The 18,420-nt window shown below is 37.1% G+C and overlaps 2 protein-coding genes across 6 annotated transcripts in view; both read left to right on the top strand.

Moving 5' to 3' along the window:
- The window catches only part of IPO11 (importin 11), a 198,786-nt gene that overhangs the window by 140,579 nt on the left and 39,787 nt on the right, over positions 1-18,420 (top strand). Inside the window, exon 27 of one of the 5 annotated variants that reach the window (XM_086700116.1) lies at positions 8,772-8,889. The exons of the other annotated variants lie outside the window; for them this stretch is intronic. Coding sequence (XP_086556242.1) covers positions 8,772-8,793 — 22 coding nt within the window. The 3' untranslated portion in view covers positions 8,794-8,889. Of the gene's footprint in view, positions 1-8,771; positions 8,890-18,420 lie in introns of those variants that run through there. 5 annotated transcript variants of the gene reach the window in all.
- LRRC70 (leucine rich repeat containing 70) lies at positions 408-9,765 on the top strand. The gene is made up of 2 exons (XM_086700129.1): positions 408-7,235; positions 7,719-9,765. Exon 2 carries the CDS (start codon positions 7,730-7,732, stop codon positions 9,623-9,625), a length of 1,896 nt encoding a protein of 631 aa, XP_086556255.1. The 5' UTR covers positions 408-7,235; positions 7,719-7,729; the 3' UTR covers positions 9,626-9,765.

The raw sequence follows: 18,420 nt of genomic DNA, 5'->3' as shown, positions 1-18,420 counted from the left end.
TGTCACTGGGAAAGTTGTTTAGAAATTTTATATTGTCAGAGTCGAACATAAAATGAGCAATCGTTATAGGATGTATTGAATGGTGACTCTTTACTTCTCTCTCATTGTTAGATAAGGAAAATAAAACATGTGTAAGATTACTTGGGAATTTCAGGACCTTGCCTGGTGAGGTTCTACTCCCTGTCTTCCCTTTGACTATATGGTTTACAAATGGGATATATACCCTTGGCTTTTCAAAAAATAATCTTTGGCTTATGAGTGTTTTCCTTTGTATGCAATCCAGTATAGTTTGTAGTAATGACTGGTTATGATCATTTCATTTCATCTGGGAAAACCCCTCTGTGATGCAGCTTTTAATGATTTTGTCATTCGACTAGGCTGTGCATATGTATTTTTTTGGGTCTTGCTGTGAATTTATAGGCTGGTCTTCTTTGCAGACATAAATTGAATAAGATATCTACTTTTGAGCTGATTAATATTCATAAACTGAATTTTGTTAGCTGTAATCTAGCAGAAGTTGGAGGGTGTAGACAAGGTGGTTTACGAAGATGAACGATGGATGCCATAATCACAGGTTCACTGCCTTTATCTGTATACAAAGCAGTTTTGAGAAAAAAAGAGGTAAATGACTTATTCCTGGGCTTGCTGATTTTGTTGTTATTGTTGAAGGGTTATAATCCTTTTAAAAACTTCTTTTTTAAAGCTGAACGTGAATTTGTTTTTCTGTCAGTGCTTCGAAATCCCTTTGTCCCTCCTTTCTTACCCCCAAAATGTCAACCCTTTGTAAAGTATTTTGAAGTGTTTTTGTCCCCTTACCTTAGAATTTGAATGGAAATAGTCCATTTTGGTTTTTGTTTCCAGTAAAAATCACTTTACTCTTAAAACGTAGCAGAACTAAAATGCCCCCACCTTCCTTTCCTGATATAAAGCCTGCGGTACTGATAAAACAAACATTCAGCAGTATTTTTAAAATTCTGATTATGTGCTGGAGCACCCTGCTGTGCAGTGGTGATAGGTGCCACTACACCTTGAGGATGCTGGTGGGCATACTGGTCAGTGTACCCTTGCACCTTAGAACGACTCTTTGTGTCTTCTGTCTCCTGTCCTAACTACTAGGGAAAGCTCTTGAATGCTTGTGAATATGGGACTACACTCTCCATATCTTCTGTATCTAGGACCAGTGCCCTGTCTACAAATTAAAGGTTTCTGACAAACCGGTTTCATAAGGTGGCCCTCATCTCACACTCAATACTCTTAACTGATCAGCAACCATTGTATAGCAGTAAACTTATTTTAAACATCTCGCGCAAGAGACCAAACTATAGTCAAATAAGAGGACTCTAAAGGTGCAGGATCTCAAACTGTTTTAGAATGAGATTAAGAGAAGTTAGTGAATGAGAATGAGCTATTGGGTGCACGCCCTCAAAGTGGCTGAAGCCGTAAAGGAAAATAATTGTCCCAGAGCAGCTAGCTCCAGCAAGGGGACAAAAGGAGTACAGTCACGAGTCCTGTGTACTTCCTGGTGTTTCTTGTGCAGCCAGTATACCTCTGTCGCTTGAGGAGCATTGTACTTTGGCAGATTCTTTCCTTGAACTGCTTTCACTCCATACAGCAGTTTCAGAGAGAAAAAGACATGGTGTGATGGAGAGGAAAGCTAAGTTTGGGTTAGGTGTTTGCTCCACCTACTGTTGATGTGACGTCGGACCCGTTTTCGCTTTCTGGTTCTTAATTTTTTTCATGTCTCCTGTGAGGCAGTAGTACTAACCAGCAGCTCTGGGTTATTTGGAGGCTAAATTGGACATTGTATATACCATGCCCATTAAAATGTTGAAGGCATAGGAGTGTTAAATGGTAAGTGGTGAAATATTAGTCTTTCAATCATTGCTCTAATCTTATCTATTAATACTGCTAATACTAATTTTATTACTATCAGTCACTTTGACCAAGTGTGTGAAGGTAGCAATTTAGGCTTTCCTGAAGCTGTCCATCATTTACTGTGAGGCTTTCTCCCATTCATATTGTTTCCATGTGATGCCTGCCGACACTCTTCATTTTTCTTGTTCATTCGTCATTGCTGTTGCCTCCATTTCACCTTTCAGAAATTGGCAGGCTTTCAGCCCAGGAAGAAGCTTTCATTGGCCCATCTTTATGCAGTGGTTGTATAGAGTTGATCCTCAGTTTGTATTTGCCAGACATTTACAATAATCGTTGAATGTGCAGCCAGACAGCAGCATGTGCTACTTCAGTTAGCACTCACTGGTGATGGAGCCCTTAAACCCCCATATTTATTACAAGTCATGGAAAAAGGTTTAGAGTAGAGGCTATAGGTTGAAGGGAAACTAGAGAAAGAGGGTAGAATTATAGGTGGTAAAAGGGCTCCAGTTTGGTTGCTTTACCTGAAATCTTTGCCATCCTTTGACATTTTTTATTTGTCTTCCATTTTTTTTATTTGTGAAACTCCTTCCACTTTCTCTGCCTACAGGTGATTTCTGCCTTCTTGAAATGTTTTTACTGAATCATACATTCATTGTTGTGTAGCGCTTGCTCTGCTTCTATGCTTGCATTTTACATATCTCACCTCCTGGCCTTTTTGGAGGTTAGGCCCATGTGTTGAGTGAGAACATACAGTGAAAGGCTTAAGGTCCAGGCCCTGGGACCACACTGGGTGGATGTGAATCCTGGCTTTTGGATTCACTGTGTGACCTCGAACAAGGTATTTAACACATTTCTATCCTAATCTATAAAATAGAGCTAAACTGTTGGATTGTTTTGTGTGTTAAGTGACCTAATACATGTAAAATACTTAGACCAATGCCTAGGAAGTGGTATATACTCAGTAAATCAATTCTGCCTATGGTGATGATAATGGTGTACACGTTTTTGTTGTTACTGTTTTTTTGTTTTTTCCTCTGCTTAACACCAGACATAGGGTACTTGCTTACAGAATAGCCTACATGGTATTATTGTAATGAGTATGTCAACTGAACATTCATTGTCTTATAGGACCCCTTTGAGCTCCTTCAGATCAGGGACCAGATGTTTATCTTTAGTACCCTTATAATCTAGCACAATGTTTGACACATTAGTGAGCTTTCAGTAATTTACTGAATTGGATATATTTGATGGGGATAATGTAACCAGTTCACTGTGCTCTGCTCAATATTGGACACTTCTGAACACCCAGTTACTCATGTCAGAAACTTGGAAATTGTCTTTGATAACATTACCTCTCAGCATCCTCATTTAATCTGTCACCAAAGCAGTAACTTTTAAGATCTATACGATCTATAAGACCAGAACTTTTAAGATCTGTAAGATCAGTAGCTACATAACATAGGTGGTTATATATTGAAAAGATGGTAATAGAATAATTGTTCTTTTATTTATGCCTTCTTGTAATGGAATTTCTAAATGGAAAAGAAAATAGATTTGTACTGATACCTGAAGTAGGAGGTTATTTGAAGGCAGTATTAATGAAGGTTCTACAAGAGGTGTGAGAGGAAAAATCATTCATTGAGTCAATTTCCTGGGGGAAAAAGGAGGAAGCCCTTTTAGGAGGCTGAGGGTCCTGTTCAGCAATAGTTCTAATGAAAATCACTAGGAATCAGAAAAGGAATATGAGGACCCATTTTGATGTATTATTCTAGAGCAAAATCAAATGTCGCAGTTCAAATTGGGGAGGGTTATTATCCCTTGGAGATGATATGAAGATTTCACCAGAGGATTGACAGCTAATGAGAAGATTTTAAATTACCTTAACAATATAAATTGGCTGTGAAAATAATACTAATTAAAGCAGGGGGAAATCTACCTTCCAATAAGTGCAGTGGGAAGCTGGGAAAGTTGAGTTCTAATCTAAAACTTTAGTGGCCAGTTTTGCCATTAATTAGTGATGTGCTCAATACCAAGTAAGATGAGGAGGTCTCTGAATTCTGTTACTCTATCACCGTTTTGTGAGGTTTTGATTTCTGTGTTCTTCTGTAGGTGTGATCACTTGTTTCTAACAGCTGCAGCCGCTATGAACAGAAAGGCTAAACTTTGTTTTTCTGGATATTAGATTTTTGCTGGATATCATCCTGAGACCTATGATGTTTAGAGTTATTGTTGGTTGTAGTCACTTTAAGTTTACCTCAGTTTGTGCAATATGAGAAATACAAAATGTATTTTATTTTGTCACTTTTATTTAGTGTGTAATTTGCATTTTATTTCTAAGACCTAATAAGAATAAATAGTTTTGTTTGCTTTGGATATTTCTGGAATGGAGGACAAAAATTAATTAATGTTCTGATCTTATTACCTTGTAATTTTTCCTCTAAATTTTTCTTTGTTGTTGATGGACCATTTCTCTGACTTCTTCCAAACTGTAGGAGAGGAAAAAGTTTTCCTCCATTGTCTCATACTCTGTGGCTGCATTTGAAAATTAAACTGACAAAGACAAGATAACAAGAGAAAAGCATACAAATTTAAGTTTTTCATGACACGGAAGCCTTCAAAAGGAAATGAAGATCCCGAGGGATTTGTTAAACCTATGTGTTTTTATGCTAGATTTGATGCAGAGTGGAAAGTTGTGGAAAGATAATGATAGGGCACCGGGTATGAAGTAAGTGTAGCAAACTGGAAATTTTGCAAGGCCTGTTTGTTTGGATTCTTCTCACAGTTCTCTTTGTCTTTGGAGATAAGGATGCTCCTTTTCTCCCACCATAGTGGAGGGCACCTCTCACGTGAAGTTTTCATGACCTCATCCAAGAGTGAAGGACAGATGATAATGGGGTGTGACTGGGTGTAGGGAAGGTCACAGAGAGTCCTTCTTGCTTCTCCCTTTTTCTCATACTCCTTCAGTTTAGAATATTCAGTATGTCAGGGTGCTGTATTTTGCAGTAGGGTATCCTGAATCCCATCCTAACTCTTTAAGTTGTATGACGCAATTGAAAACTCCATGAGATAGATGTACCTCATTGTACTTTGTGTGTTTTGGAAAATACTAAACACGAAGCAGACTTGAGAAATCTAGCTCTTATTCCATCTTTACCTCTAATTCGTGTCATCTCTCTGTCATTTGGAATTTTTGGTGGTGGTTTTCTAATCGCTTTATCCACTCAATAGCAATAACAATAGCCAGCCACAAAAGATAGTTGTGAGAAATGTAAATCATTTTGAGAAAAAATCTGTTACCCAGTATTGTTACAGGATTTTTTACCTCAATCCCCGGCGTCCGTTGTTTTGTCACTTCAAAGAATGAAGAGGTGGACACAAGATGAGCAGCAGGCAAAAGTTTTATTAGAGTATAAGCTCAGAAAGGAAGAATAATAGGAAAGTTCTCTCTACAGGGAGGGGACATTCAAAGGTGAATAACCCACATCTACAGGCAAGGATCCTTGTTTTATAAGGTTCTGATCAGCACCCCTTTTTCTTCCACCTCGTTCATTCTCAGATTCTGTCCGTGCTAGCTGGATAACTCTAGGCGCTGGGATGTCCGCTCCTGATTGGCTCGGCTCCATTGTGTAAGGAGTTAGACTGGTCATATTGTCCCATGTATAACGTAAGTTTTATGGTTTAGCTAGGTATTTTTATTGTCAAATTTCTGAGGGGAACCTGAGGGGACCAGGTTATATTCTTAAGAGGGACCTTATACCCTTAGGGGTTTGCTGTGGTAAACCGCTCCCAGCATTGTTCCAAAATATGTGTTTTTCCCCACCCAGGGACCTCAGGTCCTAACCTTTCCCTCTCTGCCTATTTTATCCTGTCTTTCCCTATTATAGTATATATTTATATTCCCTATTATAGTATATACTATCTATCTATCTATCTATCCACACTATTAGGTATATATTTAATATGGAAATAATTCATATTATTATATGAAGTAATTGTCTTGATCTGAAAAATGGTCTAGTATCAAAAGGGACTTATTTATGCCTTCTTTTTACTACTACTACTATTACTATTACTACTGATTTTTGAACTGTATTGTCAGAGCATTGGTAATATTAATGACAGAATTAGAAAATCTAAACAACGAGCTTTATGGAAAATTAATGACTAAACAAATAATATAAACAATTTATACTTAATTCTTTATATTTAATTTTTTTGAATGTTTATTTATTTTTGAGAGAGAGAGAAAGAAAGAGACAGAGTGCAAACCGGGGATGGGCAGAGAGAGAGGGAAACAAAATCTGAAGCAGGCTTCAGGCTGTAAGCTGTCAGCACAGAGCCGGACCCAGGGCTCCAACTCACAAACAGCAAGATCATGACCTGAGCTGAAGTCGTACACTGAACTGACTGAGCCACCGAGGTGCTCCTATAGTTAACTCTTTAAATCATTACCTTAAAATATTACAGTATACATAGATTTTTACTGTAAAAGATTCACACTATTTCAGGGGTGTGTGTGTGTGTGTGTGTAGTTGAAAAGTCATTAAACGGCTTCTTTTACTTTCCCCAACTTTTCTTGCCACAGGTAATCTTTGCCAGTAATTTGGTATGCAACTTTATATCATTTTTCAATGCAAGGTATATACCTTAATAAATTAAGATGCTAGTTGGTGGTATTCAGTATTCTTTATACCCAAAAATCTCTTTGAAAAATTAAAAAGGAAGAGCACAGAGGTTAGTGTAAGGACATTTGTGTTCACCATTCTAAATTGCTTAATTGTTTTCGCTACCTGTTTTTTTTTTAAAGGAATAAAAGTTGAAGTCTGTAATATGTATTCAAAACAATGTAAATATTTTATGCTCAATTCACCAAAATTATGTTAGTCTGTTTACGTCTTAACTCACTTTTCCTACTCAGTAGCTATCTGTTGCTGATGCCTGAAGTTTGTTCATTTTGAATATTTACAATTTTCAGATATCCTTTTAAAAAACATTTTTTAAATTCTAAGATGTTTAGGTATGTGCATTAGTAAATCTCAAATTAATGGTTTCTGAAAAAAATAAGTTCCTGAGATTTTCTTTCAACAATACCTTTGAAACATAGATAAAATTACTTCCTGTCTCTCAGTTTCCTGTATCCATGGTAACTTGTTTTACTCACTGACTCTGGAGGAACCCATGTGAAGAGTGGTGTTTCCTGAGCAAACTGTGACTTAAAAAAAAAAAAAAAAAAGTGGAGTGGGGGGAGGTCAACAGTGCCACAGAAAGAGATGGAGCTTAGAAATGTCGCTCTTCAGATTTAGAAAGCAAACCTTTACTTGAATCAGCCGGGTGTCAATAATATGATTTTCCTGTTCTTGGTAAGATTATTTATTTAAATATGAACTTTTAGCTGAAACGAAAAGTAATTTGATTTTGTGAAAAGCTGTAGTTTTGTTGTTTTGTAATGAATTTGTATTTTCGTAAATTATAATGTTATTTAATTGATATTACCTTAATTTGAAAAGGGACAAATTCTTTTCAAAGACCATTATCCTTACATCATCATTTGTTATTTTTGTTATTGTTAATTATAATATTCTAAATTGGCTTAGCAAACATTTTGCAGTTCGTTCAATTTGAATTACCATTTTGTCAAGCAGTGGGTTAATGGCCTGGAGGTATTAATTCTAGAACCCACTCCAAACTCATTATTTTATGCTATCACCATAGTAGGATTTATGATACCTAGTATTATTGGCTGATGTTAATAAAAATAAGCGAGATACAGACTTTTTAGTATTGTAAAACTTTGATTTGGAGAACTTTTTGATGATTTAAAGTTTTACCTTCTTTTTTTATAGCCAATTCTGATATGAACAGAAAAACCAAGAACAGGGCTATGTGTGGATTACATTTTTCTCTGCCTTGCCTACGACTTATTCTACTTGTTACCTGTTATCTTGTATTATTATTCCATAAAGAGATTCTTGGATGTTCGTCCATTTGCCAGCTCTGCACTGGGAGACAGATTAACTGCCGTAACTTAGGCCTTTCAAGTATTCCTAAGAATTTTCCTGAAAGTACAGTTTTTCTGTACCTGAGTGGAAACAATATATCTCATGTAAATGAGAGTGATTTAACAGGACTTCATTCTCTTGTAGCATTGTATTTGGATAACTCTGGCATTGTGTATGTATATCCAAAAGCCTTTGTTCATTTGAGGCATCTATATTTTCTATATCTAAATAATAATTTTATGAAACGCTTGGATCCTGGAATATTTGAGGGACTTTCCAGTCTTCGTAATTTATATTTACAGTCTAATCAAATATCTTTTGTTCCAAGAGGAGTATTTAATGACTTAGTTTCAGTTCAGTACTTAAATCTGCAAAGGAATCACATCACTGTCCTGGGGCGTGGTACCTTTGTTGGTCTGATTGCTCTTCGGATACTTGATTTATCAAACAATAAAATTTTGAGGATATCAAACTTAGGCTTTCAGCATCTTGGAAACCTGGATTGTTTGTATCTAGGAGGTAATAATTTAACAAGAGTACCATCAAATGCTTTTGAAGTACTTAAAAGCCTTAAAAGACTTTGTTTGTCTCATAACCACATTGAAGCCATACAGCCCTTTGCATTTAAAGGACTTGTCAACTTGGAGTATCTCCTCCTGAAAAATTCAAGAATTAAAAATGTTACTAGGGATGGGTTTAGTGGAATTAATAATCTTAAACATTTGATCTTAAGTCATAATAATTTAGAAAATTTAAATTCCGACACATTTAGCTTGTTAAAGAATTTAATTTACCTGAAGTTGGATAGAAACAGAATAATCAGTATTGATAATGATACTTTTGAAAACATGGGAGCGTCTCTGAAGATCCTTAATCTGTCATTTAATAATCTTACAGACTTACATCCAAGGGTCCTTAAGCCATTGTCTTCACTGACTCATCTGCAGGCAAATTCTAATCCTTGGGAATGTAACTGCAAACTCTTGGGCCTTCGGGACTGGCTAGCGTCTTCAGCCATTACGCTGAACATCTCGTGTCAGAATCCCCTATCCCTGCGCGGCAGAGCACTGCACTCCATTAAATGGACTGAGTTTACAAATTGTGTTACATCTTCGACAAATGTATCCAGAGCTTGGGCTGTAAAATCTCTTCATATTCATCACAAGACTACAACGTTAATGATGGCCTGGCATAAAATAACCACAAATGAGAAACATTTGGAAAATACCGAGAGTGTTACTCTCTGGGAACGAAGTCGTACTTCTCCTGCCAGTAGATTCTTTCAAGAGAATACCTTTGGTAATCCATTAGAGGCTACTGCAGTGCTGCCTGTGCAAATACAGCTTACTACTTCTGTTAACTTGAACTCGGAAAAAAACAGTGCTCTACCGATTGATGCTGCTTCTGTGTCAGGGAGAACATCTCTTATTTGTGCACAAGAAATTGAAAAGTTGAATGAGGCTTTTGACATTTTGCTAGCATTTTTCATCTTAGCTTGTGTTTTAATCATTTTTTTGATCTACAAAGTTGTTCAAGTTAAACAAAAAGTAAAGGCACCAGAAAACTCAGGGGAGAACAGACTTGAATACTACAGCTTTTATCAGTCAGCAAGGTATAATGTAACTGCCCCGATTGGTAACACTTCCCCAAATTCTTTAGAGAGCCCTGGTTTGGAGCAGATTCGACTTAACAAACAAATTGTTCCTGAAAGTGAGGCACAGGTGATTCTCTTTGAACATTCTGCTCTATAATTCAACCTAATATTAGCTGTAAGAAAACTTCGGTGCCGTGGACATGAATTAAACTAAAGCCTCCTTATAGAATATAAACTTTACTTGGAAATATAAGGAGTTATATGAGCTTAGCATTAATAAATACATGTTTTTAATAATTTGTGAATATTGTATTCATTCAGCATACATCTCCCTTGATAGTTGCCATATGAAGTAATAATAATAGCTAATATTTCTGTGTACCAACACTATGCTAACAAATACTTCACATATCACTTATAATCCTTGTAAAGTAGTTATACATTTTATAGGTAAGGAAACCTAGGGAGATTGAGTTTAAGAAACGGTCCAGGGGCGCCTGGGTGGCGCAGTCGGTTAAGCGTCCGACTTCAGCCAGGTCACGATCTCGCGGTCCGTGAGTTCGAGCCCCGCGTCAGGCTCTGGGCTGATGGCTCAGAGCCTGGAGCCTGCTTCCGATTCTGTGTCTCCCTCTCTCTCTCTGCCCCTCCCCCGTTCATGCTCTGTCTCTCTCTGTCCCAAAAATAAATAAACGTCAAAAAAAAAAAATTAAAAAAAAAAAAGAAACGGTCCAAACTCTCACTGCTTTTGACACATTTTAGGTCTGTCTGATTCCAGAGCCCATGCTTTTAATTTCATGCTATACTGCTGCCTGGTGCTAATTGTGAATGACATAGGCATGGTTTGTCTTCTCGGTAAAGCTTGAAATCTAGAGGAGACACATGGTTTCTGTACAGGATGGTAAGTATTGTATTTGCAGGGTACTGTTGGATATAACATAAGTGGAGGTGAGAGATAGCTTTATGAGAGAAGTGACGTTGCGACTGGATCGTGAAGGGTAAATAGAAACGAAGAAAGTTTAATAATAGTTAAAGGTTACATCATATCATAGGAGGTGAAGAAAGAAAGAATCCTGCGTTTCATCAACTAACTGTATTCAGTATAGCCAGAGTTGTGAGTGGTGATGTGAGATTTACAGCTGGAGAGAGAGATCAGATGATGAAGGATGTTGTAATTTCACGTTTTTCCTTAAGGCAGCAGGAAGCCATGGAAGGATTTTAAACAGTGGAGTGACATAACCAGATTTACTGTTTGGAGAATACGTTCTTTCTGGAAGGAGCAACGAGACGAGAGGCAGGGTTAATGGGGCAGGAATATGAATCACCAATCCAGAGGAGAGGCACTAGAGGCCTGGGCCAGGATAGTGGCAAACAGGTTGGATGGGTTCTGGAGCTACTTTGGAAGTAAGATGAACTGCCTTGGTGATTGGCTATGGGGTGGTAAGCGATGGGTATGTCAAAGATGGTAGTTTTTGGCTTGGCTATCTTTGTGTTAAATTTACTGAGCAAAGGAAGGAAAAGGAGTGGGGATATGGGCAGGGACAGAATAATGAGGTCAATTTTAGGTACATTGAATTTGAGGTTCATATCTGGTCTCCCAAGTGGAAATATCCTGCAAGTAGAAGATTAGGAGAGATCTGTCTGGTAAAGGTCAGTAATTTGTAACCTTCCATCTGTCTCGTAAACCGGAAGTATATGATACTTTCTTAACAGTAACATCAACCATTTGGGCCATGATTTTGGGAGACAGGTAAGTGAGGAAGAATAAGATGAAAGAGCCCCCAGGAGACATTAGTAGCCTTGACTGAGAACCTTTAGTGTAGATAGATGGTAACTCAAGCCATGTGAACTATGTCATGTTTTTCTTTATTAGCTAAATTTCTACTTGTGTAGTGCTCTGCAGAATGTTGGGCATATATTAAGTGCCCATGCTTGATCTTTTAACAGGGACCTGAACCACAAATATATCTTAAAATTTTTCTCTTGAGCATTATGTATTTCATGTTTGTGCTGTCCTTCCTCTTCCCTCAGATTTCTATTTTTTACTATTTAATACTTTGCATATGAAATTAGCCTGAAGCAATCCAGGAGTGTATAAATCAAGTGATAATTACTGAGTTTGTGTTGTGAAACTGAAGTAACTATAAGAATGTGTTATGTTGTCCAATGTACTTGCACATGGTGCTTCTCAAACTCAGAATCAACTCTGCTGTTAAAGCACAGATTGTTGTCCCTCACCCCACCCCACCCTGCCCCCCACCCCCTTCCCAGAGTTTCTGATGCAGTAGGTCTGGAGTGGGGCCTGTTGAGTGTGCAGTTGAACAGGTTTGCTGATACTGCTGGTCTGGAGACAGAGACTGGAGAGCTGCTGATGTATGATACTTGAAAAGCAGAAAAGGATCTAAGGAATGGTTTTGAGATGCACTAGAGATTGCAGAGAAATTACAGCCACACCTCCCCTGGCCCTGCCACCCCAAGAGTTTTCACTCTTCTGCTTTTCCCTGCCTAGCATAAAGTTTTGTCTGTGATTTTAGCAGAAAACCTGAATACATTTTAAATAAATCTATTCTTACATAAATTGTTTCATTATAGAAGAGCGTGTGGTATGTTTCATCCTGAAAATGTTTTTAATAATACACTTTTGTTGTGTTTGTGTCCTCCCAACTCTCACAACTCCGATTAAGTGTTTTCACTAATTACTAAAAGTACATACTCTTTGGAAACAAGAAGAATTCAAACAATAGGGAAATAATTAAAGCTAGGGGTGCCTGGGTGGCTCAGTTGGTTGAGCGTCCGACTCTGGCTCCCGTCATGGTCTCATGATGTGTGCTGTCAGTTGCAGAGCCTACTTCGGATCCTCTGTCTCCCTCTCTCGCTGCCCCTTCCCTGCTTGTGCTCACTCATTCTCTCTCAAACATTAAAAACATTAAGAAAATCTTTCAGTGGAATATTCAGAGTTAAAGGTAAAAACCCTTCTATGTTCCCCTTCCCCACCACCTAAACCACGTCCTCTTGAAGATGTTAGAAGCAGCATACGTAGCTATTTGAAGTTAGGAAATAGCCGTAAACAGTATTTTTCTTGACCTCACAACAAAATTTCCCTGAAATCAAAGAAAGTAATTTAGTAATTTTATCAAGAATTTGTTTTTGTTTTTATGTGTAACTTCTAATTGATGTAGGCTTAACTAGAAATTGTTAATATCAGTTTATATACAGAACTGTAGTTGTGCACAGTGGTATGTGTTAAGTACTAGTTCTACTTTCTGTCAGCAGCTTTTCCTTTTAAAGATGTTAGCTTGTATGACACTCTTACACTGTTTAAAAACTTATTTTATGTAAAATTGATTCAAAGTGATACATGCACAGAAACTTTTAGCACTATAATTTGTGCATTTGATTATTTCACATTTTAAGCAGCTCTACCTGGAGCAAAACAGCAAAGTTAAAGCTAAGTAATATTCTAAATTAATATAGCTAAAGGAACTTTTCTTAAGATTTCTGTATTTCTCTACCATTGACTAAAGTGTTTTGAATAGAGCACTCAAGAATAAAATTGTTGTGTTTCAGAAGGATAGTTTTAGGTACAGATCCTTTTTTTCCATTGACTTTTGTAAAAGTTGGTCAAGGTTGTAAGGCATACCAAAAAAGCTCCCCCCCTCAACCCTCTCCCATAACAAATGAGAAGTAGAGAACTCAACTACAATTTTTTATGGTACTATACTTTGAGAATACATTGAAAATTCCAGTGTGTTCAGAAATATGAATCTCATTTCTAGGAACTTAATTGGGAACTTACCCCCAATTCCCTCCTAGCATCAGAGTAGAGAGATTTGGTGTTAGATTGTCTTTGAGGACTTGATCAGTAAGTACAAGACACTTCAAGAGTAGGCAGGAAATCAAGGTCACAGGTGATGGAGTGGGAGCCTGGAGTCAAGGAAGACTGAGGTATCTCATGGGCTTCTGCAGGTGAGGGGCGGCCAGTGTTGATACCTGGAGACTAAGTGGTGGGGAGGGGTAAGGGTGGACATTGTGAGGGAATGAAGGAATTGGGCAGAATTCAGTGGTAGTCGGGAAAGAGGATTTTTGGATACCTCTTTGTTCTCCATCACCTTTTTTCTCTCAGTAGAGTCCTCGACTTTCTCATACATGAAGTTCTGGGGTTATGTTATTGATCCATTCTTCCTCATACCTGTGTCTTGAGTCAGCAGAAGTTGGACAGATTTTTATTCTTTTTCCAGTTGTCTTATATTTTATTTTAGGGTGCTCTAAGTAGCATAGAACTTAATTATATCTCACCAACACTAATGTTAATACGTGACAAATATTTGCCCTTAAACTACCCACACCCATTTTTTAAGACTTTTATTGATACATAAAGCACCTACAGGAGTAGACACGCTTGTGTAGCCACCACTCACGTCAAGAAATAGAACCTTGAAACATGACGTATATGTGGACATTTCTTGAACTTCTCAATTACATAAACACCAAAGTATTTAAGCTTTGAGTTGGAGGAGGACCCACATGTACTTAGGGCATTTTTACTCAGTTATCTTTCCTGCATCACAACAATAACAATAAAATACACTATATTTGTTTTTAAGGGGTGCAAAAATGGGAGAAAAAAAACCCTGAGGAAACTTTTACAAGGTTCTGAAAAACAGCTTTAATGCTAGGCCTTCCTACCAAATTGGTCCCCCAGACACTTAACCATGCCCTGTTGGATTTCTTGTTCCTTGTTAGAAGGATCACTTTACTTGCTTTTTGTTACCAAAGCCCTCTTTTGATCATGTATCAGTTTTCTGGTGCACATTATCTTCATTTTGGTCTGAGCTGTGTGGTATACAGCACTTTTGCAGGAATTTAACTCCAAGCCACAAATATCTTTTCTTATAACTTTAATGACAGCACATTGGCTTTTTTCATATGTCTGGAAGGTGTGGGGGTGTGTGTGTGTGTATTCATGATTATATTGTATAGCTTTAACATCAACAGTGTCTAGCATTTACAATAGGAGGTCATATCCCCAACCACATAATTCTGAAATCTTTATTAAATTATTTTATACCCCTTTTTTAAAATGCAAAACTGCTCTGTCAAGTGACTCATATAAGCATCCAAAAGAAGCATTGCTGGGAGTTTTTAGCCTGATGTTTTTCCCACACAGTTCTGTACCATCAGTCATCATCTTTTTATGGAAACTTAGTGTTGTCATTGCATATTGTTTTTCAAAGCATAGTCTTTCTCTTGCAAAATCACAGAAGGTGGCAGTTTCTTCTCATGTCATCATATGTAGATCATTATAGTTATTTCTTACTGTCTTAAAGATAATGGGCCTCTTTGTTTTGCTTCTATATGTGCAGTCAAAAAATCGAGGGAATAATTTATAATATAAAAAGCTTTTGTAAAGATTATTGTTGGATGTAAAAATCCAACTTTCATTTTAAAATAACTTCGTGAATTTCCACCAAGAATTTTTTATCCTATTTCCTTGCCAGTATTTGTCAAGGGAACTAGATTTATTAACACTGTTTTCCATGATCATGTAGAGAATTGCTGTGTAGAAAGGATATATGTTTCCATTTAAGTGACAAAAGTATTTGCAGCTAGGTCCTGGAAAATATCTAGAGAGGAAAAAAACCTTAGTATAAAAGTCACCAGTTTTGTATCCTCTAGTGTGGTAGAAATTCTGAGACAAGACTGATGAGTCAGGGCTTTCTTCTTTTGCCTTTTTCTTTCAATAAACTGCTGTTCTTTGCTTAATCCTATTAAACTATTACCAGAGAAGTATAGTTAGGAGAATTTTTTATTTAGTTGTGGCTTATTGAAAGCTTAAAGTTTATGAGTTTCTTAAATTACCCTAATAGCTTCTTTGACCCCCTGTATTTAAGGTACAAGAATGCAAGAATTACTTCAAATATTAATTATTTGTGTGTGATAAATAGTGTAATTGTGGTCTGGTTAGATCAGAGAAAATGCTAGAATGACTAAGATTCTGGTTTATTTTTTTCTTGGGTGTTATATGAAAAACTGTTAAATCATCAAATTTTGATTATAAAACTATTCAGAAAAAGTAACTGATAATTTTGTGTTTCTGCATGCCTGTTTTCTTGCAAGGTCCAAGGGGATGAAGATATGATATAGATACAGGAGTCCATCACTTAACAGAGTTTGAAACACATGGCCCATGATGAATAGATCATTTCAGTGAAAAATAGAACTATAAAATACTCAATACAAAAATGCTAATAAAAATTGGCTCGTTAGAAAGAAACTGTTCATTAAGTCTAATATTGTTTAGGGTAATCAAATGAATATTACAAATTTCTTTTGTACCTTTGGGGATTAAAACTTTTCTTTTTCTTTTTTTTTTTTTTTTTAATTTTTTTTTCAATGTTTATTTATTTTTGGGACAGAGAGAGACAGAGCATGAACGGGGGAGGGGCAGAGAGAGAGGGAGACACAGAATCGGAAACAGGCTCCAGGCTCTGAGCCATCAGCCCAGAGCCCGACGCGGGGCTCGAATTCACGGACCGCGAGATCGTGACCTGGCTGAAGTCGGACGCTTAACCGACTGCGCCACCCAGGCGCCCCAAAACTTTTATTTTTCAAAGACTGTGTTTTGAACCCGTGTAGTTGGGTTCATAATAACACAAAAGTATAGAAATAATCTTAAACCAGCATAGTAAACACATAAAAAGATGGATTGATTTTTTTTGTTGTTGTTGTTATCAATTAGTTTTCAAAGGCAAAGAAAGATCAGTCTGCATGAAGTTCCTGCAATTCACATATTCTACAGGTACTTTTATAGACCCAGAAAATGCCTTAAGGTGCCATAGCTTTAGAAAATACTAAGACAAGATTAAGAACTATAGTTTTTACTCATGTGTCTTTAACTGAAAAAGATGAGTTTATTGAAAGCTATGTGGAATTGTTTTAAACAGTCAAATAATATTTAATACTGTTTTTCATGCTCTCCTCTATTTAATGTTTATATGTGTGTAACGTCACTTATAATGCACTTAAAGAACAAAACAAGTGGATGTTTAAAAAAGCCTGTTTTCTTTTCTGTAGTATATTTGTAGCTTGTGTCTGTGTGAATAAATTAATGTATCTACCAAGTATGTGAAATAAGAAAAGGAAGAGTATTTGTGACAAATGAAAAAAACGTTCAGGTTACTAATACTTTATCCCCTTTGGTTTTACTTTCATTCTCCTCTTTCACCCATGATGTTAACCTTTCTTTGCATTTTCTGAAATGAGCGTTTCAGAAATAGATTCCAACACAGCTCCGTCTATTCTCTTTTCTGCTTCATGTTTAGTGTAATTAATTTTAATGTGTTATCTATAACTCAACTATCCATGCTTGTAATTTCCAAAAAAGATAAGTAAAAATAATATTGCCAAAAGAAAATGAGGGAGGGCAGTTCTTGAGCTTTGGGGGATCATCAATTCCCATGATTATTTATTGAGTGTTCACGTTATGCATAATGTCCTGTGGGACATAGAAAAATGTAACACATGGGTTCTGCTTACAGTTAACTTAGAGCAGACATGTAGGCAATGAAAAATTAAAGGACATTGGGAGAAAGTAATAGATGGCACAGGAGTTGTGTGTAAATGAGATGTGCAGACATTTTATGCTACTGGAAATTCCAAGGACAAAGCGCTTACTTACAGTGAGTTGGAGTGGCCAGGGAAGACCTCCTGAAGAAGGAAGTGTAAATTAAGGTGAATAGAAAAGGGAGGAAGAGCCTTGTGAGGAGCAGGAAGGGAGTAAGCAGATCTCTGAGCAGCTTTTCTATTCAGGAGATGAAGACTTAACTGCCTGAAAGCCCCGGAAGGAGGAGTAATGCAATATAACTTGGGAAAGGCGGGTTTATTAGAACTTGAAGTTCTTAAGGAGAAAGAATGAAATGTAAGAGACTGTAATAGCAGGTGCACATTTGCCTCCTTGAAGTCATCATAATAAATGAGTTGCGTCAGTTGGATCCCACTTAACGTTGTGAAATGAAAATAAATTTATATCAAAATTAGGGTTTTTCTATTGATGAGGTGCAACTATCCTAATGATATCAGTGCAATATGAGTTAACTTGAAAATGCTAAGATCTCAAGTGATGGGAGTGATAAGGATTCTGGGGGTCAGTGATGAGAATTGGAGAGGGATAATTTGCCACTGCTTCTTTAGCACTGTCTGTCCATGTGACAGGATGCTCTCACTTCAGATAAATGCCATTTAATAAATCAGAGATACCTGTAAAATGGAGAAAGACACTGAGGATATCATAATTAAATTTAATCATGATTAAAAAGAAAAAAGGGTGGGCACCTGGGGGCTCAGTTAAACTTCTGACTTGATTTCTGCTCAGGTCATGATCTCATGGGTTCGTGAGTTTGAGCCCCTATTGGGCTCCAAGCTGACAGAGGGGAGCCTGCTTGGGTTTCTCTCTTGCTCTCGCTCTCTCTCTCTCTCTGCTCCCCCCCCCCCCCCCCGCATGCACATGCACTTTTTCTCAAAATAAATAAACATTAAAAAAAAAAAAGAACATCCCATTTGTTGCTTCATTTCTTTGTCCTTCCTGCAGACTGTTAGTCAATAATGAGCTTTTGCACTTATAGCACAGCCTTTCTCAGTCTTTTCCTCTGAATTAGAGGACAGGTAACATTCAGATGTGCAACACATGACCCTGTGAGCATTCAAAGTTATCTGCTTCCTTTAAAGTTAAAAGCTTCCTTTAGTTTCTGAGTTCCTCGTAGTAGCCATCTTTTTCCCCCCAATATCAAAAGCTTTTTTTTCTTTTTTAATTTTAATTCCAGTATAGTTAACATATACTGTCATATAGGCTCCAGTGTGCATTATAGTGATTCAGCAATTTTAGAGATTACTCAGTGCTCGAGTTAGTGGGTGAAACTTGAGGCACAATTTTTGTTTTCTAGTTCTGTTTTGTTTTTT

This window comes from Puma concolor, chromosome A1, assembly GCF_028749965.1.
Source record: "Puma concolor isolate L17-30 chromosome A1, mPumCon1.1.hap2, whole genome shotgun sequence".
NCBI lineage: Eukaryota > Metazoa > Chordata > Mammalia > Carnivora > Felidae > Puma > Puma concolor.
Note: the sequence above shows the minus strand (reverse complement) of the source record. Positions and strands in the feature narration are given on the sequence as shown.